General features: G+C 35.3%; 3 protein-coding genes across 4 annotated transcripts; 1 reads left to right on the top strand and 2 right to left on the bottom strand.

Annotated features, from left to right (window-relative positions):
- The first annotated feature begins 2,124 nt into the window (after positions 1 to 2,124).
- Positions 2,125 to 12,381, top strand: LOC128026580 (cadherin-related family member 1). 2 transcript variants are annotated; one of them, XM_052613840.1, is made up of 17 exons: positions 2,125 to 2,405; positions 2,912 to 3,007; positions 3,323 to 3,468; positions 3,544 to 3,594; positions 3,675 to 3,764; positions 3,928 to 4,014; positions 4,108 to 4,227; positions 4,391 to 4,534; positions 4,773 to 4,851; positions 4,994 to 5,094; positions 5,371 to 5,574; positions 6,057 to 6,209; positions 6,622 to 6,786; positions 7,862 to 7,929; positions 9,332 to 9,560; positions 9,649 to 9,903; positions 10,221 to 11,176. In XM_052613840.1, exons 1-17 carry the CDS (start codon positions 2,345 to 2,347, stop codon positions 10,404 to 10,406), a joined length of 2,235 nt encoding a protein of 744 aa, XP_052469800.1. In that variant the 5' UTR covers positions 2,125 to 2,344; the 3' UTR covers positions 10,407 to 11,176. The 2 variants fall into 2 exon arrangements, with proteins under 2 accessions (XP_052469800.1, XP_052469799.1); XM_052613839.1 differs by having other exon boundaries at positions 2,133 to 2,405; positions 11,037 to 12,381.
- A 267-nt stretch (positions 12,382 to 12,648) lies between these two features.
- Positions 12,649 to 17,222, bottom strand: LOC128026662 (leucine-rich repeat, immunoglobulin-like domain and transmembrane domain-containing protein 2). Its single transcript, XM_052613914.1, has 3 exons — positions 16,953 to 17,222; positions 15,827 to 16,602; positions 12,649 to 15,503 (listed from the first exon to the last, which is right to left on the bottom strand). Exons 1-3 carry the CDS (start codon positions 17,057 to 17,059, stop codon positions 14,701 to 14,703), a joined length of 1,686 nt encoding a protein of 561 aa, XP_052469874.1. The 5' UTR covers positions 17,060 to 17,222; the 3' UTR covers positions 12,649 to 14,700.
- An 82-nt stretch (positions 17,223 to 17,304) lies between these two features.
- On the bottom strand, positions 17,305 to 21,204 carry LOC128026779 (leucine-rich repeat, immunoglobulin-like domain and transmembrane domain-containing protein 1). The gene is made up of 4 exons (XM_052614048.1): positions 20,880 to 21,204; positions 19,974 to 20,434; positions 19,198 to 19,503; positions 17,305 to 19,024 (listed from the first exon to the last, which is right to left on the bottom strand). The coding sequence occupies exons 1-4, from the start codon at positions 20,999 to 21,001 to the stop codon at positions 17,982 to 17,984; spliced, it is 1,932 nt and encodes a 643-aa protein (XP_052470008.1). The 5' UTR covers positions 21,002 to 21,204; the 3' UTR covers positions 17,305 to 17,981.
- Between the last annotated feature and the right edge of the window lie 4,774 nt (positions 21,205 to 25,978).

Here is a 25,978-nt window from a genome sequence, read left to right as displayed (position 1 = left end):
AACTTATGATGTCCAGATAGATTTTGTGTTGTTTAATGTATATATATATATATATATATATATATATATATATATATATATATATATATATATATATATATATATATATATATATATATATATATATATATATATATACTGGTTATTAAGTTAATTTCGTTCCAGCGGTGCCACTGGAAAGCGCTTTGAGACGTTCAGCATTTTGTAACCACATGGGGGCGGTGATGTACAGTGTTACTGACAATAACGAACTACAATGACATAAAACATTCACATGGAATAGTCACATTCCCAGCGCATGTGTTATTGCATAGCCAAAGTATTAAAGTGCATTTGTTGCAGCTGGGTCTTATCAAACTTCAAAAGCCGTTTTTGAGGTAGGGCTAATGTTCTTATCTTATTTAAACGGAGGTTATAGCTATTTGTCTGAAATTTTATTTATAGCTTAAAAATATAACCACGTTTGTTTACATCTCCAACAAAATTTTGGCAATAGGAGAAACATGAGAAAAAATGATTGGGTTGGAAGCCCATGTAAAAGCTTAAACTCTGAGCTATAATACATAATGTATTTTCAGATGTACTGAAGTTTGCAAGATTAAAATGACCCTAATGATGACCCAGAGATCGCATCCATTCCAAAACTTAATTGTAATCCAGGAAGTAACATTCAAACATGTGGAATGAGGATTTCAGATCTTTATATATTTAATAGTTACACATTAGTACTGAAACTGGGATTAAGTCAGTTAGATTATTACATTTTAGTTACATTTCCAATTTAAACACATATGCATTGTATATTAATTTAGAAATTTCATAAATATTGAGTTGTTTACATAATATTTAATGAAGTATTTATAATCTGCTGTTTATTTTTGTATAAAATGGCTCTGTTACCATTGAAAATCACTATTGCAGATCTACAATGTCATTTGAGGTTGAGGTTTGTAAACTTTTTCCATGTCCCATTTTAGACCATGCCAGTATAATCACAATAAAAGCGATATCTAAGACCATTTATAGTCATGTCAGAAACAGATTTAAGAAGATGATAATACTTTGCATAAATGGCAAATCACAAGTCATTTAAGGTTTCTATATATATATATATATATATATATATATATATATATTATCCACATTGCTGATGTATAGCTGATGTACCTGTACATGATCACAATATAAAATATTTAATTTTTTCATTTAAAAAAAGATTTTTGACCTTTTTTCTCCCTCTTTCTTTGATTGTAAAACAAAACATTATTTACACAAAGGCTATTATTTATCAAAATTATCATACTTTATAATTTAATTATGTAGAAAACGCAAGATATTTGCAACAAATCTGGGAACCATAAGCATTTTCAAGGCAGAGTCCAGTGTTTTCTGTGGTGCACATGCAGAGACACTTCTAGCTTGTGTGTCCCTGTAGACTGGTTCTGAGCACTACACGATGATGAAGGATTATTGTAGGTTAATCTGCTTGCCTGCCATCTGGCTGCTCCAAACAAATTAAACCTGAAAGCAAAGCCACACTTACAAATGTAGATAAAGGTAAATTGGCAGGTGGTTTCCTTTTCTGATCTCTCAGATAAAAACGAATACAATCTATTTTTATCTATTTAAATTATTTTTATTAATGTATAACTCTGAACAATATATTTATACATATAAATGTTTTCCTTCATTCTAACGTTTTCTAATAAATAATCCACATTAGCTGACTGTAAAAGATTTTTTTGAGCTCTGCCGATAATTTAATGTTATAAAGCTCTAATGATAAAGGTTGTGAAAGAGTGAGATGGAGGCATTTGCTAATGCTGATGAGTTTGCATAACTTTGTTTTAAATGCGACCTGAACGTGTGCGCTGAAATATAAACTGGATTGTCAAAGAGATTAAGACAATAAATCTGCTAAAAGACCTGCAAAAATTATATTGAATGCTTAAAAAATTAATTCACAAAAAGATCATTTAAATTTTACTTTTAGAATTGGGTGATTCTTGTCATAATATTTCATCAGTTTTCAATGGGTGATTGTTCTTTTGTGACAGAGATCCAGCATCCGAATGTGGGATTTCAGTGGTACTAAAAGAAGATTCTCTAACCTGTCAGATCAGGTCAGGGGTGCTACTGAACCCCTCTAGTGGCCATTATTTCCCATGCTGCGAAGATGGGCTTGTAAAACTGTGCTCAGGGGTTATGGTGTGTCACTGGATTAGGCTCTTAGCACCTGTCTTAACTCTCCTCAGTCTGAAATAAACACCCTCAGAAGGACTCTGCTGTAGCTCTCTTCACTAGTGCGCTGTCTGGCCTGCTGTAACTGCTTTGCTTTGTTAAGATGAAGAATGATATGGAAATTCAGTTTTCATCAGTTCTTCTGCTAGCACATTTCTGCTTTGGTATGTATTCATCAGCATGTTTGAATACGGATGTGGCTCAGGCGTTTAAACATTCCTTTACTTGATTATGTTATACTGTCGAATAATGTATATAATCTTGCCCATTTTTATGTACTTCCTTGGTGTTTCTGTCTTATTTGCATCACCACATTTGCATTTCTGATTGACAGTAGGAGGTGAGCATACAGAGACTTTGCTGAAAGAAAATAAAATCTAAATTGAGATATAAATTAATTTCATAAATGTATCTATATAGTGAAATACCTTGAATAAACCAGGGGATATTCAAGCATGTATGACGTAAGACACCTGTAATCCTTTACAAGTAGATAGAGACAGTCATTAGTATTATTACATTATGCCATGTGTGATCAAAGAAAAAGGACAAATCTTGTAATAGGTACAGTTGTTGTACAGCACATGATGTCTTGTCCTTATAAGTTTGGTCATGTTACAGTGCTTTTTGCAGAAATGTTATTCTGATATATCAATATTGTTGGTTACAGCACAGACTGATTACGCACCCTATTTCTATGATAATGGGCCTAACAGTAACAATGGTAATATGGCACTGTTAAATCTCTCAGAGGACACACCAAAAGGTAAGGATTTTTTATTTTTTTGTACCATCTGATTGTTTTGATTTCACTCTGGCTAGGTGTAAACAGTATTAAAGTGGCTGTTTTCCAAAGACCATGTGTCTTAACCTTGGTGCAAGGTTGTGATTTTGCCCTTTGACCTTTGTTGTTGATTGTGGTATATTGCTGAAAATTTTCATTATTAAATTTTTATATCTTATTTTAGATTATTTTAAGTCATTCTGAGGCCCCTAATTGAGAACCACTGCTGTAAAGGTCATTTTGCCTGGTGTGAATTATAAAAGCACAGAAATAACTACTTACAAATGTAAATTACAGGAACACAGATATATGTTCTTAATGGAACCGATCCAGAAGGCCAGCCAGTAAAGTATGGAATGACCTTTGAACCCGGGTCCAAAGAATATTTTCGTGTTCATCCCAAATCTGGAGCAGTAACTCTAATAGAGGAACTTGACAGAGAGGTAAATTTCAAAAAGTGTCACATTTTAAATGTGTTGAGAATACTACAGTGACACTATATCTTTTTATTTTCACAGGCACAAGATGAGATTGAAGTCTCTGTCAGTATCTCAGATAGCCTTAATAAAGTAAGTAGTGTTACTTTATGGGTCTTACCCAGTGTATGTGATGATCATCAGTGATTTTTCGGATTCTCTTGTCATGTCAGGTAGCTGAAAAGGTTTCAGTTTTTGTCATGGATGCCAATGATGAGAGTCCACAGTTTCAGAACATGCCTTCCATTGTAGATGTCCCTGAGGTGAGGAATTATGTTTAATGTTTTCTTAATTATTCTTTACAAGATCATTCAGGTTCCTATAAAATATGTTTTGGAAAATGCCAGGCCATCAAAAATGGTTTTGATTTGAAAGTGATCTGTATAAACAGGCTTGTTTGAAAACTGTATATGTGTGTGTGCACAGAACACTACATCTGGGAATAGCATCTACAAAGTGCAGGCAGTGGACAGAGACACCGGCTCAGGGGGATCAGTCACTTACTTCCTCCAGGTGACATCTGGCATCCAACTGAGATACCAAATCTGGTTATATTTTTATAAATTTTTTTTACATCAGAATCTCTATGCTTTTTGTTAAATCCAGAGCAGTGAACCGAGCACAAAGTTTGCCATTGACCATCATAGTGGTGTGTTACGGATAAAACCAGGTGAAACCCTCGATTATGAGAAATCCCGCACACATTTCATCACTGTGGTGGCAAAGGTGAGAGAGAGTGATTTGTTTGACTTTTTATACCATTTCAAGCTTACAGTATATCTTCCATTTCCAGCCTGTATCTGCTGTACCAATCAAAATGTTAATGCTTTGGCTTATAGTATTTATTGTATCATAATGAAATATGAAATAACACTAATTATGTTTTTAGGATGGAGGGGGTATTTACAAGGGAAAGCAACAAGTGATGTCATCATCTGCCACTTTGACTATAAATGTGATTGACACTCAAGACACTCCTCCTGTGTTTGTTGGGACTCCTTACTTTGGTTATGTCTATGAGGTCTCCTCACCTGTGAGTGATCATAACACTACATCATGATTAAAAGACTATACTGAGCTACTGCACACATGCTCTCAAGGCAAGATAGCTTATCCCCTCCCAAATATAAAAGAAAAATTACAGTTGAATCCATTCACATAACCATCTGTCAACGTTAACTTTTTGTGCAAATACAAAGCTTTGTTTTTTACCAAAAATCAATTGGTGCAATCTTTACTGCTAAATCACTAATATTTAATTTTATCTATAGGGATCTGAGATATTTACTGTTTTTGCCAAAGATGGAGACATGGATAATCCAAATCCAATCATGTATTCAATAGATTCTGGTATGTATTTTTGGTTAATATGAAAATGCATTTGCTTTACACATCTTTTGATGGCTGGAAGGAATTTTATTATGATTTTTCAATTCCACACCATTGGTCAAAACGTCAACAAATTCCTAATCTATTTCTTATATTTATTCAGGAGCAGATGGTGTTTTTGCCATCAATCAAACCAGTGGATGTATCATTCTGAAGGTGTACCCAGCAGACCTGAGGAGAGAAGTCTATAATATTAAAGTCAAGGTAAAATCTCCAGCTTCTATTTTTCTTGAACCAGATGTTTAATTACTAAACATTGATGGCCCCCAGATTTCTGACTTGAAACAGAGCATAAGCCAGTTTCAGGAATAAGCCAATTACTAAAATCTCTGTCCATGCTATTTAGCTACATTTCTAAAATGTGCATCCTCATTACAAGTGTATGTCAAGCTAATTGATGTAATGTGGCTGTTTGCAACCGTCAGTTAGTATTAATGTATTTAGTTGTATTAATAATCAACAATATCTTCTTTTTCTCAGGCTTTAGAGGTTAGTCCAGAAGGAAAACGCTTGGACTTTGCAGTCACCACAGTGACCATTCGGGTAGTGGATCTGAACAACCATCCACCCACATTCTTTGGAGAGAATGGACCACAGAACGTGTTTGAGTTAACTATGTATGAGCATCCTCCAGAGGGAGAGTTCCTGAGAGGCTTGAAAATAACAGTCAATGACTCCGACCAGGTATGGATTGTTTTTTTTTTTCAGCAGGATTTGTTTGTTATAGCTAAAATTAGTGTATGCATATTTATATGTGACCCTGGACCACAAAACCAGTCCTAAGTAGCACGATAGATATTTTGTAAATTTCCTACCATAAATGTATCAAAACGTAATTTGTGATTAGTAATATGCATTGCTAAGGACTTCATTTAGACAGATTTAAAGGTAATTTTCTCAAGGTGTTTTTTTTTCTCCATTAGATTCCAGATATTCAAATTGTTGTATCTCTACCTAATATTTTCCTATTCTAACAAACTATACATCGACATAAAGCTTATTTATTCAGGTTTCAGATTATGTATAAATCTTAATCTCAAAAAATCTCAATCTCAAAAAAATCCTGATCACCCTATTAGTAATTGTAAAAATAGCTTTTACTTATGCTTAATTCAATATCTCAAATGTTTTGTGTTACCAAACGTGTTTATCCTGTACGTTTTCAGGGATCAAATGCAAAATTTCACCTCAGACTGGTGGGCCCAGGCCGCATGCTACGAGTGGTTCCTCAAACCGTCCTGAATGAAGCCCAAGTCACTGTCCTGGTAGAGGATTCTGCAGCAATGGATTTTGAGAAATCACAATTCCTGACATTTAAGGTAAAAAGATTTTGCAAAAAAAAGTTGCATATGCTATATGATACAGACATGCATGTTTGATTTTATGCGTTAATTGATTTTAAAGTGCAATAAAATAACGAATTTATTCTTTTTTATCCTCTTCTTCTTCTTATATTTTTTCTTTTTTTTATTTGAACACAAGATTTGGCTTATAATAATAAAAATTAATTTTGAATTAATTTCGGTTTCAAATAATTTCCTTAATTGTATCAGGGATTGTATGCATTGTATGCATTCCTTAATTGTATCAGTGACACAAATGAGGCACAAATGGCCTGAGAATGACCCTCCACAATTATACATACAGAAGTATTATTGATAAATCTATACATAGATTTCAATAATCATAATATGTTAACAGTTGCAGAAATGTTATGCTCATTGTTTCCAGCTCCTCGCTGTAGAAGTTGACACCCCTGAGAGATTTAGTGCCACGGCAGACATAATCATTCATCTGCTAGACACCAATGATAATCCTCCCAAATTCTCCTCTGATTTTTACATCGCCCGGATTCCAGAAAATTCTCCCGGAGGATCCAGTGTTGTGTCTGTGACAGTGAGTACAGAACACACTACACATAAGCACAAAAAGATGAACATGTTTGTCATCCTCTCCAGATTGTTCTCTGTTACAGAAAAAAAGACATTTGAGGGGGTTGAATCAGAATCCAAAATCATGGTCAGTATGTAAATGCTTGCTAAACAGTCTATGACGTAGTAAGCAGCCAGATGGCTATCATTTTCATTCAGTTGTGTAACGCTAAAAACCCAGATTTGAGCTTTAATAGACAAAAATATCATCAGGCTGTGGTCATTACAGAATTCTTGTGGCAATAACATAGTTTTTTGAATCAAAATAAAATAAAAAATACAGTATAATATATATATATATATATATATATATATATATATATATATATATATATATATATATATATATATATATATATATATATATATATATATATTTGTTTTTTCTTTCCCGAAAACCTATCTATTAATCAAAAATATTTATATCATGGTTTTCACCAGCAGCTGTTGTCAACAGGAATAATTGACGTTTTAAAATATATTTAAATAGAAACTGTTTTAAGTGTGATAATATCTGACAATTTTATTTTACTTTTTCTAAAATGTTTTTGATAAAATAAAAGCAGCCTCGGTAAGGAGACGATACTTTGGGGAAAAATTCTGAAAATGTATTTCTGAAATAAGTTATTCCCTACATCTAACCACTGTGCAGGTATGAGGCTAAAATCATCTCTGTCATATCGGGGTCCAAATGTGTTGCACTTCATCAGTAGATAGAGAGATTGAACCCTATCGAGATAAGCCCTCACCCTGTGTTAAGCAAGCACTTGCCACATGGGAGTTAGCCTCTTTCCAGACTACATTCTATTAAATGACCTGCCGGATTTTGACTTTGGACATAGTTTAAGAACATGCTACAACCAAACAAAATGAGTACAAGGCAAGTAACGATGTAGGCTGATTAACAAATCCCAGATTGCTCCTAATGTTCTGCCATTTGGCTCAAAACGTCATCTGTTCTGTTACGTAGATGTTGGCATTACAGTTATGTATTGAAACAGATGCCAGTCATTGATGTTTGCTACTTACGCTCTTTACAGGCCACAGATCCTGATTCTGGTCTTTGGGGTGTGGTCAGATACTCCATCTATGGCTCAGGAGCAGACCTGTGAGTACCCTGCTAGAGTACTGTAGAGATCTTACAGATGCAATGCCAGTTGAATGGTATACGCCACATTAAAAAAAGTTGCTTATGCAACATCAACACAAAAATACAGACTATTTAGAGAATGGCGGAACAGGAGGGATGTAAACTCACCTCAGTTCATCACACACAGCCTACAGATACTAAAGCTAGACTGAATTCAACCTCCAATAACGTTCTGTGCTGTTGTAACACTAGTTGCATGGACTAGCTGTACCCAAGAGGATCCAATTTAATTTCTATTTTATTAGATTTCTAAGTCACCGCACAAGTAGTTGAAATATTCTCGCCATCTTGGAACAGGGTTCAATCCTCCTGCTGTTCTCGGCTCTTGATTTAACAAATCCATCTCTAGACCCAGAGACAGATTCATCATCTCTGATAGGAGAATTCTTCATATTTTATAGAGCATAAACACATAAATACAAACCATATGAATGTGTAAATGATGTCTTGTTGGCAGAACAGTCATATAAAAATTTTGCGATAAGCCTCCTTACTTCTACTGTCTCATTGGGAAGGATGAGTCAGCATGGGATCTTTTCTGTTTTGTTTCTGACAAACAGACTGCACAGCTTGTGTTTCATTTTATTTAACTGACAACAACTCTAAACTGTCAACATGCTGACCTCTATTAATTCCATGTTTCATTCATTCATATTTTATGTCATCATCAGTATTTAAATAATATCTAATGAGCAGCATTGAATCAGTAGCAGAACAACAAAACAGAATTTCTGGAGCACTGAAAACAAAGAGTTCCTTGGCCCTCCATCTCATTTAATCCACTAATGGGATTTGGGCAGGAAATAGACTGTTCTCCTGGTCATGTAACAGGCTCACTTAAAGGTTCAGATAAATCGCATTTTCAAATAAATGCTGTTCTTTTTAAATGTTTACTAATATGAAATGTTTATTAAGCACCAAATCAGCATATTAGACTGATTTCTGAAGGATCATATTACGCTGAACACTGGAGTAATACATGCTGAAAATTCAACTTTGACATTGAAAATATATTAATATAAGACATTTTTATATAATATTTAATAATTATATTTCTTTAACAACATTACTGTTTTTGCTCTACTTTTTGATCAAATAAATGCAGCTTTGGTAAACAAAAGCAATTTTAATTTTTTATATAAAAACAAGTATAATTGACTATATATAAGAATATGATATTTCATCCTGTTGACAATAAGTATGCATAACAGTTTTCAAATGGAGAGATTACCAGAGATTGACACATTTATATTGTGTTCTGAAAGTTTTATATCATGTTAACATCTCTCTGAACAACAAGCCCTGTGTAATCCCAGTTTTCACTATAGAACTCATTTCATGTCTTATATTTTTTATGCAGTTTTTTCATTCAGCCTGATTCTGGAATCATCTACACTCAGCCCTGGGCCAGTCTGGACACCGAAGTCAAATCCAAGTATAACTTCTATGTGAAAGCCGAAGATACTGACGGAAAATACAGCCTTGCAGAAGTCTTTGTCACCATTATGGACCTCAATGACCATTCACCAGCATTTCATGAAAACTCTCTGCAGAAAACAATGGTGATTGGTGCACCAGTGAAAATAGAGGTTGGCTATATCCATTGTATTGTGCCTTATTTTCTGTTTGTTCTGTTTGTTGTCAACTAGTCAGTTGACTGTGTTTGATGATTTCTAGGCAATTGATGAAGATGCAGAAGAGCCCAATAATGTAATTGAATACTCCATCATGAAGTCTGACCCAGATGACATATTTAACATTGATGCAGACACGGGAGAAATAAAACTGAAGCCGTACATCAAATCCATGGACATAGTGCAGAATATTACCAATCACAAAGAATGTACCTGGACTGTGGTTGTTCAGGCCAAAGACAGAGGTTCACCTTCCTTCAGCACCACTACGGTGGTTAAGATTGACATCACAGAAGCGGTAAGTGGGTCTTTATTATCAGTCATTTTTTCTGAGAATCCTATTAATTTGAAATATGAAAGTATATATGTATGTGTATATATGAAAATATGATTGTCAAAATACATAATTGAAAAGGTTTCAAGTTGTTTTGAATGGCAGTCACATGATTGCACATGTACTGTAAGCCAACAAAGCTATCAGAATATAAATACATATTTTCACTGCAGGCTAGAAAAATACATCTGAAACATGCACATGGAAAATAAAAAATCTGTATTGTGAGCAAACCTCATATCAAACCTAGCATAAGTTTTGTGTTATTGTGTGCTTTACAGATCAAATCCAGAATGATCTTGAGTCTGAGAACTCGGCCCTGGACTGTTTTCAGCATTTGTTTGAGCACTGTAGTCCTCGCCATCTGTCTGACCATTTTCATATCCACCATAATTTTCTGGAAATCTGTGAAAAAGTCCCGGGTCCAGCCAAGGGGCAAGATCAGAAAGATTATTAGGAGGCCCTGACCATGAGACACCTTGACACAAACACCAATACTTAGAGTTGTCTTCTTTTTATTTCATCCTTCAATGATTTTCTTGTTGTTTGAAGGCAAGTAAAAAAGTCTGTAAAAGAGTACACAAACATAGTTAAAACTTATTATTCAGAATAAAAGCATTTATTCTGTATTTTTGTGGCTCCAAACAATAGCCCGTTTCTCCATTCAGTCTTCGTCATGCAGTAGATGTTTTTGAGATGATAAAATTGAGGCAGCATGGTCTTAATTCTGAGTGCCTCATTTAACCCTTCTGATCTTGTCTTACTATGTAACCAGACTCTGTTGTAACAATCTAATTAATTTAGTCTTCACAGAACTTATAAAAGTTCAAATTAGTTCAAACATTACCACCAGTTATCGATCTGTTCTCAGCTTTCGAGATGCCATGCAGTGCTTTCTAAGCCATACAGTATACTACATTATACTGATTCTCTCTCTATATATATATATATGCTTTGTTGCCTGCAGTTGTCTCTCTAGGACTTGAGTTGTTTATCTGTCTCCTTATTACCATGTGTCTCTCACCAAACAGCAAGAAGCCTATAGTACGTCATCCTTGAGTCCTATGGACTTGATTTCTCTTTGTGCTCTTTTACAGACTCAACTCAAGGGACCTTTGACGTCCTTTTTATTGAAAAGTAGGGAAAATCCTTTGCAATTGCTAGGCTTAATCAGTGGTGTCATTATAATCATGGTTTTAGTTACAGTTTTCATATCTACTATTTTGTACATGAGAAATGTAAAGTCCAACAAGATCCTACCCTCCCGTCGCATTATAAAAAGAAAGCGTAAACCCCGAAGACAAGAAGACTTCCAGCAACCATTCAGAGAGGAATGTTATGGAGGTAAGTTTAGAAATGAGGATCTGGAGAGCCCTACAGCAGACAATATCAACTTTAACAATAACGTCAAAGTGTGTTCTCATCGAGCCCCTCCGTCGCCTCCTAATGTCCCCATCATGCCCCCGCCGTTGCCAACTCACTATAGACACGGTGAACGGGGGTGGACAGTACCTACAGTTTCTGCCTCAGTGGCCTCCAAGGCAAAGAAAAAATCTCAAAGGGGAAAAGACAATCCTGTCAACACAGCACTGGTTTCTGAACTCAAACTTAGACTGGAGCAGAAAAACATGGCAAACCGATACTGATGAAATGCGTGTATATAAATACCAATGTTCAGTGGAGAGAAGACTTGTCCCTCTGCTAATTCTCTGTCATGTTTCTTCTGACCAAGGAGATTTAAGGCAAGATTTGAGCAAGAACAAGATCTCAGCAAGCCAGCTCTGGAAGCTTCTTACTGTACAATATGTTTTCTAATGCGTGCAGTTTAGCTGGAATTGCAGGTTGAACCTAGTTGAAATGAGGCAAAGTGTCCCTAGCCAAGACTAACACCCTGATAATCGGCATGCTAGGACTCTGTGTACTGCCCTCTTCTGGATGGAAAATAATTGGTTAATGTTTACTGTATGTTTCTCAAACAGTTCATGCATACATACATGCAATTTTTTTTGTTACTTTGGATAACTGGCATGGAAATTTAATTATGACTATGTTTTTTTCTTTGTTAGTTTTTAAAGGGATTTTTTTGTGTGTTGCTGAGGCCAGTAAATAAATGCATTCTGATTATCATATGGTATCTTTTAGACCTTGAATAAACACTTGCAATGCCAAATTCTGAACAATAATTCGCTGGTTTATTTAGTAAATGATTTTGACTGATGGACCCCTGAAAATCACAAGCAGATATGATATTACATAATTATTTGAGTAAATAGTTATCTTCCTGGCCTTTATTGAGGAAAACCAGCAATGTTACCAAATTGTGCAATGTTTCATCAATTTAATGTCATTGTTTATGAAGTTTAGTATGAAATGTCAAATAATCATTGGATTGATCTCTGTTTATATTCAACCTTTTGTAAATAAATTGATATTTAATTCTCATGTGTCATGTTTCATTTTAGCATAGTTAGTAGCATAGCACATTTATAAGGTGGTCCTGTAATATGAAACTGCTTTGAATTGTGTTTGTTGCATTTTCTTATTCTATTATGAGCTTAAGGATTGAGAAAATGTGATATATTTTACATCAGTGCCACATTTAGTAATATTGGCTGATAGTGCAGTTGTTGACCTAAATATTTTTTCTCGTTATAAAAAAAAAAAAAAAAAAAAAAAAAAAGAATATATATATATATATATATATATATATATATATATATTATTTTATGTTATTGTACAACTCAAATTTCAGTAACTTACCATGTCCAGCTGTGATTTGGCTATTTTAGCATGTGCTTGTTCTTTTGAGCTTAACGTCAAATTCAGATTTGGCGGTGATATTAAGATTTAGAAGACAAATTATAAATTGTGTTTCTCTGGCATTCCTAAATCTATAAACATGGGTTTATCCATTTAAAGACATATGCACTATATATTTTAAATGTGTGTGCTATTTAACTTTGGAAATGTTTATGATTCTTTCTTCTTTAAAAGCACCCCAGCACATGAGACAAAATTGCTGTGATGAGGAAAGTCTGTTTTCAGATAGTAAAAGCGCAAATGACATGGAATTATTCCCTGTAGGAAGCAAGTAGGATTACTGTTTTTTTTAGAGAGGATTACAAACTTGCAAAATTCACTGATGAACAGGGATAAAAGAAAAACAAAACATTCAAACCAAGATGCGTACATTTTGACTACTTGATTTTGGAGCCCTAAGGTCACAGAGATCTGGATGTAAGTCAGCACACTCAAACACATCTGTTCTCTTTAAGCACTTTCCCAGTACCAAAAGCATATCCATTAGAACATTTACAAAATGTTCCACTTACAGATTTCTGAGCATGGGTATTATGTAGAGAACTGTGCTCTGCTTTAGTGACGTAGCGAGTCTGACGACTGGTAACCTGGTTTAGCATGCACTACAATGGTAAAAACAAAGCTTTTCAGCAACTGTCAGCAAGCCCTGATTGGTGCAGCACAGCGTGATTCAGCAGCGCTAACCATTCAGCCTGATGGTGGAAAAGCATTATTTGTTATTTCATGCATATTCACAAATGAATCTTGAGAATTAAATTTAAAGCAGAATTTTAAAACCTTGAATTGCACTGTCCACAATCTATCATACATCTAAGTATGTCTGATATACATTTATATACATGTATCAAAATCAACTACAGAAACAAGTTCAGAAAAACATTTCCATTGTAATTCATACATGTACTGACAGACGAATGGCATCTAACTTGTTTTAAAAAAATTATATATATATATTAGGAGTAAATACATTTTATAAAATAATATTTACATAATTCCTTCCCCGAAACAATAACTTCAAGTTCAAATTAAACTCAGTTTCAATTCTTTCAAAGGTCAGTGTATTTCAGTCTCATATCAGTCATTGTTCAGTTATCATCGTCTGTATGTGGCTTTTTCCTTGGTTTGTCAAAGGGTTTGCCAGCTGACGTGTGTGTCTACTTAAAAAGATGTGCATGAAAATATGTTACATAAAACACACCAATGATTTTAACAATCATAGTGCAATAATAATAATCATAATAATAATAATAATAAACAAAGTAGTTGTATTTTGAATGTTTTCGGTCCCACGTTATATTAGGTGGCCTTAACTACTATGTATTTACATAAAAAATAAGTACAATGTACTTATTGTGTTCATATTGTATTGTAAAACACTTTTGCTGCTATTGAGGTGGGATGGGGTAAGTTTAAGGGTGGGTTAAGGTGTAAAGTATGGGTCAACAGTGTAATTATAAATGTAATTACAGAAATTAAAAACAGATTTAATTACGTGTAGTTTTTAAAAAATATATAAGTACAATGTAATAACATGTATGTACACAATAAGTACATTGTACTAAATCATTAATTAAAATGTAAGTACATAGTAGTTAAGGCCACTTAATATAAAGTGGGTCCATGTTTTCTATACTTTGAGCACTAGTAATTGCCACTAGTTGTCAAAATGCATTTGGTCCCTTGTATATTAATGGTCTTTGCTTTTATTCAAAGATTTCCTTTGGTCTTTTTTTTTTTTTTGGTCAGTTTGTTTGTAAAAACCTGTCCGGTAGCAGCAGATCCATGAGGTCAATACCAGTTGAGACTCTCTTCTGAAGATTGTGGAATCCATAATAAGCATATTAACTGTACTCTGATCTCTACTCTAGCTAGATAAATATAATTAAAATGAATATTTTCATGGGTATTAATGAGTCTATAGCTATCTTTGAGTGTGTGTTGTCAGTTAAGCTCAGCTGTTGGTCTTTGTTCATTCTTTGTTTTCTGTATCTTCTCTGCAGACCTTCGTCTGTCCTCCTGCTCTTTGCTGGACTCCTTACAGAGGCCCTCATCACTGGCAGCTTGGAGACTGTCAAATGTGCCCTGCCTCTCGTCAGGCATGTGAGAGCGTTCAGAATGTCTCCTGTTTCTCCAAATCTCTGTGCAACGCTCAAAGCAGTTGAACTTGGCATTGGTGGTGCAGGCATACATTCCTGCAGGCACTGCAAGCACCATGGCAAATACAATGACGACAATATGAATGAGCTTCTCTCTCTGTTCCATCTCATTGAAATCACTGCCTGTCACAAATACAATGCACTGGCCCTTCTGAGGAGCCTGTTTTTTTAGAGTAACACAGATTTCATATTTAGTGGCTGGTAGCAGGTCTGTGACAGAGTATGTGTTGATACCTGGCCCAATGTATATCTGCTCCTTCTTAATTGTGTCATAGTGTCCAAAATGGATGGTGAACCAGGTTTCAGCTGGATTTTCTGTCACAGCATGCCACTCAATTGTGATGCCATAGACTGTTTGCTTGGAAATACGGATATCGATGTAAACATTTTCCTCAGCGATAGCAGCAGGGAAGCCTGAGGAATGAGACACAGAGCCTTCCGGAGACTTCACGTCCAATAAAATGCTGATGGAGGAATTGCCAATGAAATTTTTGGCAGTGCAGGTGTAGAGCCCTTGATCGGCCGGATGGAGCGAAGGAATGATCAGCTGAGACCTGATAGTGTCTTCATCCACACGGCTCTGAATCTCTGAACACACAATGAACATTTTTTTTAAATTAAGGACAACGTAACAACAATTTATTATTAATATTTTTTTTTTTTATTACAATATTTTATATATATTATATTATTTTAATAGATAAATATACAATTTATTAATATTTTATAAAAAATATATATTAATTAATAATGACTATTATGATGATATGCATTATTAAGTATGTTATTGCATATTTATAGTGTCATTATATATGTGTGCACTAATTGAGGCTTAAGCACCTAATTTTTAAATAAAGATATCTAAGTGATGGTAAACATATGTAAACATGTTTTAATAGAATATCTCTTACCATGAAATCCTCTTAGTATCTTAAGATCATATATCCATCGAACAGCAGGTTCAGGTCTGGCCGTGGCAAAGCATGTTAACGTGATGTTCCCTCCTAACAGCACAGTGATGTTAGTGTCTGGGGAACTGACCACTGGCTTCACACACGTCTTTAGATGGACCTCATGAAAAAATTTTCCTGCCTTGAAATCAGGGCCAGAGCATGTCAAATATGAGTTCATTAGAATGAATGGTGGACTCAGCGATTTGATGAACTCAATGAAGCCTCCCAGGCGACAGTCGCACAGCCATGGGTTCTCGTGAAGCGCCAGAACAACATTGGACACTGTAGGTTGTTCATCTTTGTTTTCTGTGTGATAGAGAGGCCAGTTGAGGAAGACGTCTTTAGAAACGACTGAGAGCTGATTAGAGGACAGATCCAAATAGGTCAGGGCTGGTAGAAACTTTAGCGCGTGTTCCGGTAGGGCGTCGATGCGGTTGTGCTTCAGGTCCAGGATCTTAAGGTTGGGTGTTTCCTCGAACGCTGTCCATGGTACTGAACGCAGTTTGTTACCCTGCAACCTGAGCTCCGTCAAGTTGCCCAAACCTTCCAGACTTTTGATATTTATGATAGCGATGTCATTGAAGTTCAGCCAGAGATGCTTTAGTAACTTAAGATGGGAAAACACTGCCTTTGGTAGCTCACTTAACTGTGATTTTTCTATTCGGATTTTAGTCAAATCTTCTGGTATGTCCTTAGGAATGCCGGATAATGGTGCTGCCATACATGTGAGTGACCTAGAAAAAAGGTTTTTATTTTATTTTATTTATTTATAAAAAAAAATTATTAAAGGTTGGATGACCCCTGACATTGAATTTATAAAGTCAAAATTATGTGTTCCCTTTCTCTGGGGAAGTGTTTGGTGAGACAGTAATGGCATTCAATGGAATTCAAATAAAATAAACAAATACATAAAAGCACATACACATATATAACCCATTTTTTACTACATTTTTTACACATTATTTTCTTTAACATAAGGGACAAAAAGTTCCTACAATCATACATATATTCATATTTACAGATTCTCACATTGTGCTTGCCCTGTTCACAACATCACAACAACAATCAAGGAACTGAAACTAACCTCCCATAACGGTCAGTACCACAGGAACATCCTGGAAAACACTCTGAGCTGATATGACTAAATAAAAGAAAGAAAACAATAAAACAAAATATAATTGAGGCATCCATAGTCTCCTATAAACGTCCACTCAGTGTCTGCGCACGACATGACTGCCGGTACAGTAGAGCAAAGCCTATTATCAGTAATCCTAGACGTACCCGCGAGAGACTGATTGGAACTTATTTGTAGGTCTGACCTACTATTGTAAAAAAGGAAGTAAATGTTACACTTTTAAAATAAATAAATAAATAAATATATATATATATATATATATATATATATATATATATATATATATATATATATATATATATATATATATATATTGCAAAATGTATTTTGAAACATATATGGGTACTACTAAGCTACCTGTGACCCAACATTTCAGAATCATTAAGGTGGCACAGATTTCACATTAACATAAATAATGTCACATAAAAAATTATGACAATGTTGGTGCATACATTGTAAAAAAATAAATAATAATAATAATTTTTAGAAGTGAAAATTGTTTCTTCCCCCATTCCTTTTTTCTTCAGTGTACCACAAATCCCAACTAATATTTTTCCATTATATTGTTAAACTAGACTCTTTTTTATTTTGGTAGAACAGTAATTTTGTAATATGAACTAACTGTGGAAATTAATAAACAACAATATATATAAGCATTTCCCTTTGAATCAGTTCTTCCCACCACTGTTCGAATAGGCAAACGTCTATATCTACATGTTCCTTGGATTGCTCAGCCAAAACCCCACCACCAGCCAAATGCTTAGTTTAGAACCAAGTCCAAAAGCAACAAAGAGCAATGTTACCAAGATAACATAAAAGTCTTCACTTGTGCACTTTGTTACTTATGCTAAGTATCCTGAAGCTTCTTTATGAATGGCCAGTCATGTACTGCTGGTACAGATTATGTGCACTCAGGTACTGCGGCTGGGCCTGGATACTGTTGTGGCTGCGTGGTGGAATTGTGGCTGAGGGATATTGTCAGCAGAAATATTCATTGGGCTGTCCCTCAATCTTAGCTGTGGACTCTGAGTCGAGGCTGGACCGGGCTGACAGCAGTCTGTTGGACTCCTCTGCATTCAGTCTCTTGAGATATTCCCCCTCCAAGCCTTTGGCCTTGGTACTAGGAGACAGAGTCTCAAACGTCACATACGAGTCCTGAATGTCTTTGGGCTTTTTGCCCAGAAACTTCTTGATTTTCCTTTTGAGTGCCCCGCAGCACACGATCACAGTCAGAGGCACGGCTATCACACAAGCAACCGTGATTACTACAACATTAATGAGCTTTTGGGTTCCATTAGCGCTTGCCGCTGCATCTGTTGAGAAGATTACACACTGCTCCTTTTTGGGGATCAACCCCTTGACGCACACACAGGCTATGTATTTGGTTTTTGGCACCAGTCCCTCGATGATGATCCGGTTGTTGCCTGGACTGACATTAATTCTGCGCATATCCCTCTCGCCAAACACGGCGTAGAGGACGCTGAAAGCTGTTGTGTTCTTGGCGGTTGGTGCCCTCCAGTTCAGACACACGGTGTAGTCCGTATCGCCAATCACTTTCACAGAGCGCACAACCCTATCAGGGTCTTGCTGCAGTGAGGATGTGTTCGCAGCCAAGTTGCTCAGATTGGTCTCTAAGAACCCATCAGGACTGGCCGTTTGGGCATATGTCCTACTGTTAGCGGCATTGTCACTTTCCATACCTGGATATGGGCCTGTGTAGCTCAAGGTGGCATCAAGTGGCAGTGCATTGTTGGGTGTTTGGGAAACATATGTTGCGAAGTGTTTTTCTTGATAGGCTGCTTTGACTATTGGGTTTGGCTTCTTGGACTTTACTTTGGTTTTTGGATCCACAGTCGGATTCTCAGCTTTGGGTGCATCGCTTATGATCAGTGAAATGACGGCTTCTGCGCTCCCTGCATAATTTGTTGCTTTGCAGATGTATTTTCCCGTGTCACGATAGGACACGGCAGGCACACTTAAAATTGACCACACTATTCCTTCCTTCGAATTTTCCAGTTGAGCTGCAAAATTTGGAGGAAAATACAGAACGCTTGAGTACATTCACTGAAAATGCAAGAACTAATTAGTATTGTGTAATCACAGTGCATTGTTGTGTCCGTGCCAACAGTGTTATCACTGTGCATGTGCACTTCTGGCTAATGCTGCTTAGCCGCCTGCCACTGCGCTGACTCACCTGTCCCATTCAGTGGTTTCCCATCTGCCCTTCTCCAGGCCAGCTCGGGGATGGGAACTCCAATGGTTCCGCATCGCAGTAAGACATTGTTGCCCATTGCACTCCTCACCCGGGCTACGGCCGTGTGGACACGAGGGCCCTGACAGCGCCTGAGCTCAGCATCGCTAAACAGAACTCCAGAGAGGCTTTCTGGATCGGCGCACCTGAGCCTCGTATCAATAAAAGCCACCGACAGACTTGGAGACTTCTGGAACTGGACCAAGTCGTATAATCGACAATCACACAACCAGGGGTTGTCATGAAGACCTAGGGCAAATCAAATGTTCAGTGGCAAGTTACAACAAAACTCTTAAATAAAGAAAACCTTTGTACTGTAAATACATAAATATATATATATATATATATATATATATATATATATATATATATATATATATATATATATATATATATATATATATATATATATATACAGTATATAAATAATTGTAAAAGCATTTCCTCTGAAAGTTTTCTAAGTGTTTTTTTTTTTTTTTTTTTTATCTCATGTATTTTTATGCAGGACTTTTTAAAATGCAAAAAACAAATAAATGTTGCAGGATTTAATTTGAAATGTTTTTCAGTCATAAATTGCTAGTAAATTTCACAAATAATTGCAAAGAAAAGACAAGCAACACTTAATTAAAACGGAAAATTATGAAGTAGAATGACTGCAATATAATCTACTATATACAAAAGAAATTAAGAAAGGAAGACAAAGGACAAACATACTGTACCAAGAATAATTTTTGAATTTTCTGCTCCCTGGGTGGGTTTGACAGTCAACCAAGTACTGAGCACCTCAGATGGCAATGTCAGGAGATTATTGCTGGATAAATCCAGGTAGGTTAAATTTTTCAGGTAGGATGCAGCCACAGATGGTATTGAGGACAGTTGGTTGTTGTGTATATCGAGTAGCCTTAGACTAGGCATGTCCATGAGGGATTCCCACGGAAACGAAGTAAGCGAATTTCCATCGAGCCTTAGTTCCTCTAAACTGTACAAACCCCGAAAACTGTCCGAGTTGAGAGAGGATAAAACGTTAAAAGACATCCAAAGGAATTCTAAATTAGAAAGATAACTAAAAGTCTCGCTCGGGATCCTCTTGATGGCAGTCTTTTCAATCCGAAGCTTCGAGGTGTCGCCTGGGAACGAGGCAGGTACCAGGGAAATCTCGGGATCGTTGCAAATCACGCTCCTGCAAAACGCATTAGAACCAAAAATAAAGAGTCATAAGCAGGGATTTGAAAGCATGCGCACATGGATCTTTAAAACCAGCAGTCTTTGACTGATGCTAAAAATGCTTGTGAAAAATTACAATTTTTAAACGTTAGTCATTATTTTTCTAAATAAATGTACACATATTGTGCAATGAAAATAGAAATTCTTGTTTTCTAGATGGAATTGACTGAAAAAAAATAGAATTTAAATTGCCATATTTTAAAAAAAAAATACTCTAATAAACAGGCTAAATACATACGTATATGTTTCTGTGTAAATATTTATTAAAGATAATATGTAATGTATAAAATACAGCCAAAATACTGCCGAGTGTGCAATGCACAAAAACCAAAATGCACAAGTGGTACACCACATTACAAATAGGGGAAAGTTAGATTTAATGAGATAAAATACAGACTTACCTGGCTCTTGATCCATCACTCAGGTTATGATAAAAGCAGCTGCATTGGGAAGGACAGGTACTCCGAACAAGTGGAAAGAAACAAGATGCCAGTAGGAGACCCAAAAAGACAGTAAAAGACATATCGCTACTACTACTAGTGTCAACAAATCACCGCTGAACGTAGTTTTAATGAAGAACCATCCACTTGTAATTATGGGGAAAATAACCAGCATGTAATCGCCTCTCTGCTCCGATGTTCCATAGTGATGTGACTGCTACGAATCCAGCAGATAAAAAGGACAGATGAGGATTAGCAAAAGCATGCGCTTTATTTTCATTTAGATGAGGATGCATCTTGGAATCTGATAGGCTACAAAGAAATGCAGCTGTTAATTAAAGGGAGAAAATATTTCTGAACTGGCCATAACGTTGAATACCAATCCCCGTCTAGCTCTAATCTTCTACCTCGCAGCTAAACTATGAAATTTGTTTCTTCACTTCTAGATTTCATAAGAGCTGGTGATATTTTGGAAGATGGTCAATTCTGGCTGTACCAGTCACTATGGCCTAGGAATTTATTGCGCTGAACATTGGGGAGAAAAAATTTAATTGTCAAATTTCTCTTTTTACTTGTTGAACTTTTAATAGCATGTTCTAATGTGCTATTTTTTTATGTCTCATTTTCTTTCTCTCTTTTCTCTCAGGTATTTCTTGTACTGTATAATAGTATGTTTTATTTAATTGTATTATTGTAAAGTGTTTTGAGATGCTACTCTTTTAAGTCACTATAGAAAATAAATTGTATTATTATTATTAATATTATACTAGCACAGAATCGCTTCAGGTTTTCCCCCAGTAGTAAACATAAAAGAACTAGTGTGTAGTAGGCTATGTAGGTAATTTCTTCATGTATTTGTTGAGCCTTCATGGTTAATTATGCTTAATACGTTAGTTTTGCTTAACTCTTTTTTGAGTGTTATGCATTTACTTGTTCACTCATCAGAACAGTTGAATGTTTAATGGTGTATACTACATCAAAGTAAAATCTTCAGCATGAGACTTAGAAATCCAACTAAGACTAAATCTCCTGCTTGCTCTCTATGTGCAGTTCAGCTGTGGCACTCCTCTGAAGACCATGCTGTTTGGCTGGGACCCCTATGGTATCCTGGTTTACTATGCTGTTGTGGAGAACACAACCCTTGTCTCTCCTAAACTGAGAATGGTGAGGAAATCATGTCCGAAGCACAGGAGACATCCAAAGAAGATAGATCATCCCAAAATGAATCATTTACTTACCTTTCTGTCTGTAGAACACAAAAATAATATATTGTAAGGTTAAGTCATGCTGGCTTGAATTACTATAATGACAGATTACCAGTAAACCTCACATAAAAACATTGAATCATTGAGTCAGGAATTTGTTATTTCTTTATTTTTTTGAATGAATGAATTGAATAGGTGCACAACAAGTTTTGTTACTTGATCACAAATCAGCATATTAGAATGACTGACACTGAAGACTGCAGCAATAGCTTATAAAAATCAGCTTTGCCATTACATGAATAAATAACACTTTAAAATATATTCATACTTGTAGTATCATTTTTACTGGATTTTTTATGAAATGAAATTAGAGACAGAATCTGATAAATAATATTAGTTTTTAAACTATTTAAATATTCAATACTGTGTGCATGAAATGAATCTGTTCTGAATGTATTCTTACAGATTGCAGCCATTTTGGCCAAGACATTTCCTACTTTCAACTTCTTTGAACTCCCTTGGAAATGAGAACTACAGAGGAGGAATCTGGCAGTTGCTCACTGGCCAAAAGATTGAGACTTCTGCTATACAGAACAAGTCCAAATAAACTAAGAATGTTATAACAGTTAATGTCCTGGTAGTTTCTAACAGATATGACACTCTCATATTGGCAATGTGTGCTTACAGTGTGAATAGAAAATAATCACCCCCCCCCCCCCCCCTTTAAAATAAATGACATTTGATTGCTTTTCAGCCTGAAACAAATATGAACACAGTTTTTGTTTTATCCAGCTGTATTTTATCAGTGAAACTTATAACATTCAAGTGAAAGATTTAACACCAACATGTCATAAAAATAATAAATAAAAAAAAACAGAATCACCAAGTTGGAAAAAAGGATCACCCCCTTGTTTCAGTAGTGTTGAACCACTTTTAGCTTTAATTTCAGCCTTTAATCTGTTGGGATATGTTGTATTTACTCACTTTGCACTACTAGAATTTGACCAATCTTTTTTTTTTTTTCAGAACTGCTCAAGTTCAGTTAAATTTGAAGGTGGCTGTTTGCGGACTACAGTTTTCAAGTAATTCCACACATTTTCAGTGGGGTTTGAGTCTGGGCTCTATCCATGCAAGGACATTCACCTTTTTCTCCTTTAACCTCTGTGTGCTTTGGGTCATTGTCATGTTGGAAGTTAAACATTCTTCCACAACTTTCTAACAGAGGGCAGCAGAATTTGCTATTTTGCCTCATCCTATTTTCCTTCCATCCTGATGTGTGCTCCAGTCCCTGCTTCAGAGAAACACCTCCATGCTTTGCTGTAGGAATGCTGTTATTTGGATGATGAGCTGTATTGGATTTCCACCAGTTATATCATTTGGGGTTGAGGCCAAACAATTACATTTTAGTCTCATCTGCCTCAGAATCTTCAAGGTGTATTTTGGCAAAGCTCAGTCATGACTGCATGTTCTTGTGGAGTGGCTTTTTTCTTGAAACCTTCCCATATAAGCCACATTTGTGGAGAATTTGTGATAATGCCTCACATGCACACAATGACACACAATGACAATTACTGCAACTCTTGGTAGCCTAATTTCCTGGCTCTTTCATCCAGTTTGGAGCAACATCCTGATCCAGGGAGGGTCTGTGTTGAACCAAATACCTTCCACTTCTTAATAACAAACTTCACTGTACTTCTAGACATCAAAGGAGCCTTCAAAAAATGTTATCCATCTTGCACCACTTTGATCCCAGAGATCATTTGATGGATGTGGTTCTTTTAAAGGGGGGTGATTCTTTTCTATACTAACTGTATACCACCTTTTGTTGTATTTTTGTGGAGTGATTAGGAGTGGTAGTTTGGTTTTTAATATTTAATATAGAAGAGTTCAGCAAGTAATACAATTTCTAAACTGATACCTAACAAACCACATAAGCTGCCTCTAATGGAAATGTTACAGAAAGGGGTCCAATTTTATCCCTATCATTACAAAGCACATTAAGAAGATAACTTGTGGCTGTCATTTAATAAGGGTTAAGCTGCTTCCATAAAAGTTGTTTTGAAAGGAACCACATTCAGGAACAATATAACCTATTTTTGAGGTTGTGGGTGAACTTCCGAGATATTTTATTGCATATAAGTACTGCTACACTGTACATCAAAACTGGATTTTAAATGTCACAATTAGTGAAAATCCGTCTGCTTATAAAAAATAAACAAATTAATTTACTGAATTTACTTACTCTAAAGTATATTGATTTATTTCATGTTAACCAAACGTACAGTTTGGCACAACCAGGAAATAAAGTGTACTTTATTTTCTACATAGGGAAATCATTTGCTATGAGATAAAGGTCTACATAAAGCTTATGAGTCAGAATTAGGCAAGCAACATTTTCTAATCCCAGAAACAACGGTGCTTTTCATGAAAACACATTCCCCAGTGCACAAGATTAGTCAAAAGGAAAAGATTATGCATGAGACTCACTGCGATTGGAAATGTTCAGACTGGTGATCTCATTTTCCCCCTGCAGATTCTGCCGCAGTTTCAACATGAATCATTCTGGCATCTGAAAATTAATAAATTAGTGCCAAATCATGTTTATGTTGGTATTTTGTACTTTGTAAAAAAAAAAAAAAAAAAAAAAAACAACAACAACAACAACACTTTGCCAGGTAACATAAAATGTTTGTAATTAAAAGTATTACAAATATTTATAGTTTCAATTTTGAGTAGTGTGCATGAAGTGTGAATAACAGAAATATCATTACTAAAGAGAAATTAGCATATAATGGCAAGTAATTTTGCAAGAATTTTGGCGTAAAACATACAACCTTTTGGCTCAACAGGGTTTACTTTAAAATTTCTGAATTTTATCCAACATTTGGATAATCTTATAACAGACTACAATACATGCAAATGCAAATAGCATTTGACATAAGATAAGGCTTTAGCTTCTGCAACTATGTATATTTATATAGCATTACTAACATATTATTGGATATTTCTAATATGATCTTGCATTCAGAAATCCAGACAAATAACGGAAATTGAAAACAAACTAAAATATTTTTAAAACTATAAATGTTGTCCACTTATGTGCATACATGGAAATAATGTTTATAAAAATTCTATAAAATATCTTAAATCATCACTGCAGATTTTTAAAAAAATTTGGTAATTTTTTGGAATTTGTGGATGGCAACCAAGTCACAAAAGCCATTAGTAATTTTGAAATATTGCTGGTATTTACAGTATTTTTTGTTAATGAAAACCAATGCATAACTGGCATAAAAATTGAATTTCATTGTCAAGACAAAATACATTTAGAAAAACATGGAGTGTGGTGTTTTTTCCAAACTTTTGAAATCAGTCTGCTGTATATTAACAACATTGGCCTGCAGCTTTTTAAAAATCCAAGTGAATTTGCTTTGAGGTCCAGACAAGTGAAATAAATAAAATCGCACATACAGTATGATGTCACTATGATATACAAATGGTTCTTTGATATGTTTTCAGTTTATAATATGCAACACATTGTACTGACATCAAGAGTATCTGAGCCGCTTCCCTGCAATCCAGAGTAATCAGTCACAAGCTTACGATCGGATGTCCAAATGTTCAAGAGCAGAATGAAAAGTCAGATTGGCTGACAGAAGTCAAGTATTTATGTTTGATTAAACAACATTTGAAGTATATTATGCAATCATTACGCAAATGTAAATGGGAAGCAGCCTGTCATGTCAACAGAACTGGCAGTTCATGCTGCCAGCGTTTTTCACAAAGAGTGATAGTCAACACAACATCAGTGAAAAAATGATGAAAGCAAGGTCCATTTATAGTAGCAACAAACAT

This window comes from Carassius gibelio, chromosome A13, assembly GCF_023724105.1.
Source record: "Carassius gibelio isolate Cgi1373 ecotype wild population from Czech Republic chromosome A13, carGib1.2-hapl.c, whole genome shotgun sequence".
NCBI classification, from domain to species: Eukaryota; Metazoa; Chordata; class Actinopteri; order Cypriniformes; family Cyprinidae; genus Carassius; species Carassius gibelio.
This window is presented reverse-complemented; position numbering and strand designations above follow the sequence as displayed.

What these genes read in the sequence shown, in the direction of transcription:
- LOC128026580 (XM_052613839.1), top strand. Translation starts at nt 2,345, where the DNA reads ATGAAGAATGATATGGAAATTCAGTTTTCATCAGTTCTTCTGCTAGCA. An exon ending in CATGTATTCAATAGATTCTG is followed by an intron (nt 4,852 to 4,993) that starts GTATGTATTTTT and finishes ATATTTATTCAG; the next exon opens with GAGCAGATGGTGTTTTTGCC. An exon ending in CAGTCAATGACTCCGACCAG is followed by an intron (nt 5,575 to 6,056) that starts GTATGGATTGTT and finishes GTACGTTTTCAG; the next exon opens with GGATCAAATGCAAAATTTCA.
- LOC128026662 (XM_052613914.1), bottom strand. Translation starts at nt 17,059, where the DNA reads ATGGATGCCTCAATTATATTTTGTTTTATTGTTTTCTTTCTTTTATTT. An exon ending in GGTACTGACCGTTATGGGAG is followed by an intron (nt 16,603 to 16,952) that starts GTTAGTTTCAGT and finishes CCTTTTTTCTAG; the next exon opens with GTCACTCACATGTATGGCAG. An exon ending in GATACTAAGAGGATTTCATG is followed by an intron (nt 15,504 to 15,826) that starts GTAAGAGATATT and finishes TTGTGTGTTCAG; the next exon opens with AGATTCAGAGCCGTGTGGAT.
- LOC128026779 (XM_052614048.1), bottom strand. Translation starts at nt 21,001, where the DNA reads ATGTCTTTTACTGTCTTTTTGGGTCTCCTACTGGCATCTTGTTTCTTT. An exon ending in AAATTCAAAAATTATTCTTG is followed by an intron (nt 19,504 to 19,973) that starts GTACAGTATGTT and finishes GATTTGCCCTAG; the next exon opens with GTCTTCATGACAACCCCTGG. An exon ending in GAAACCACTGAATGGGACAG is followed by an intron (nt 19,025 to 19,197) that starts GTGAGTCAGCGC and finishes CAAATTTTGCAG; the next exon opens with CTCAACTGGAAAATTCGAAG.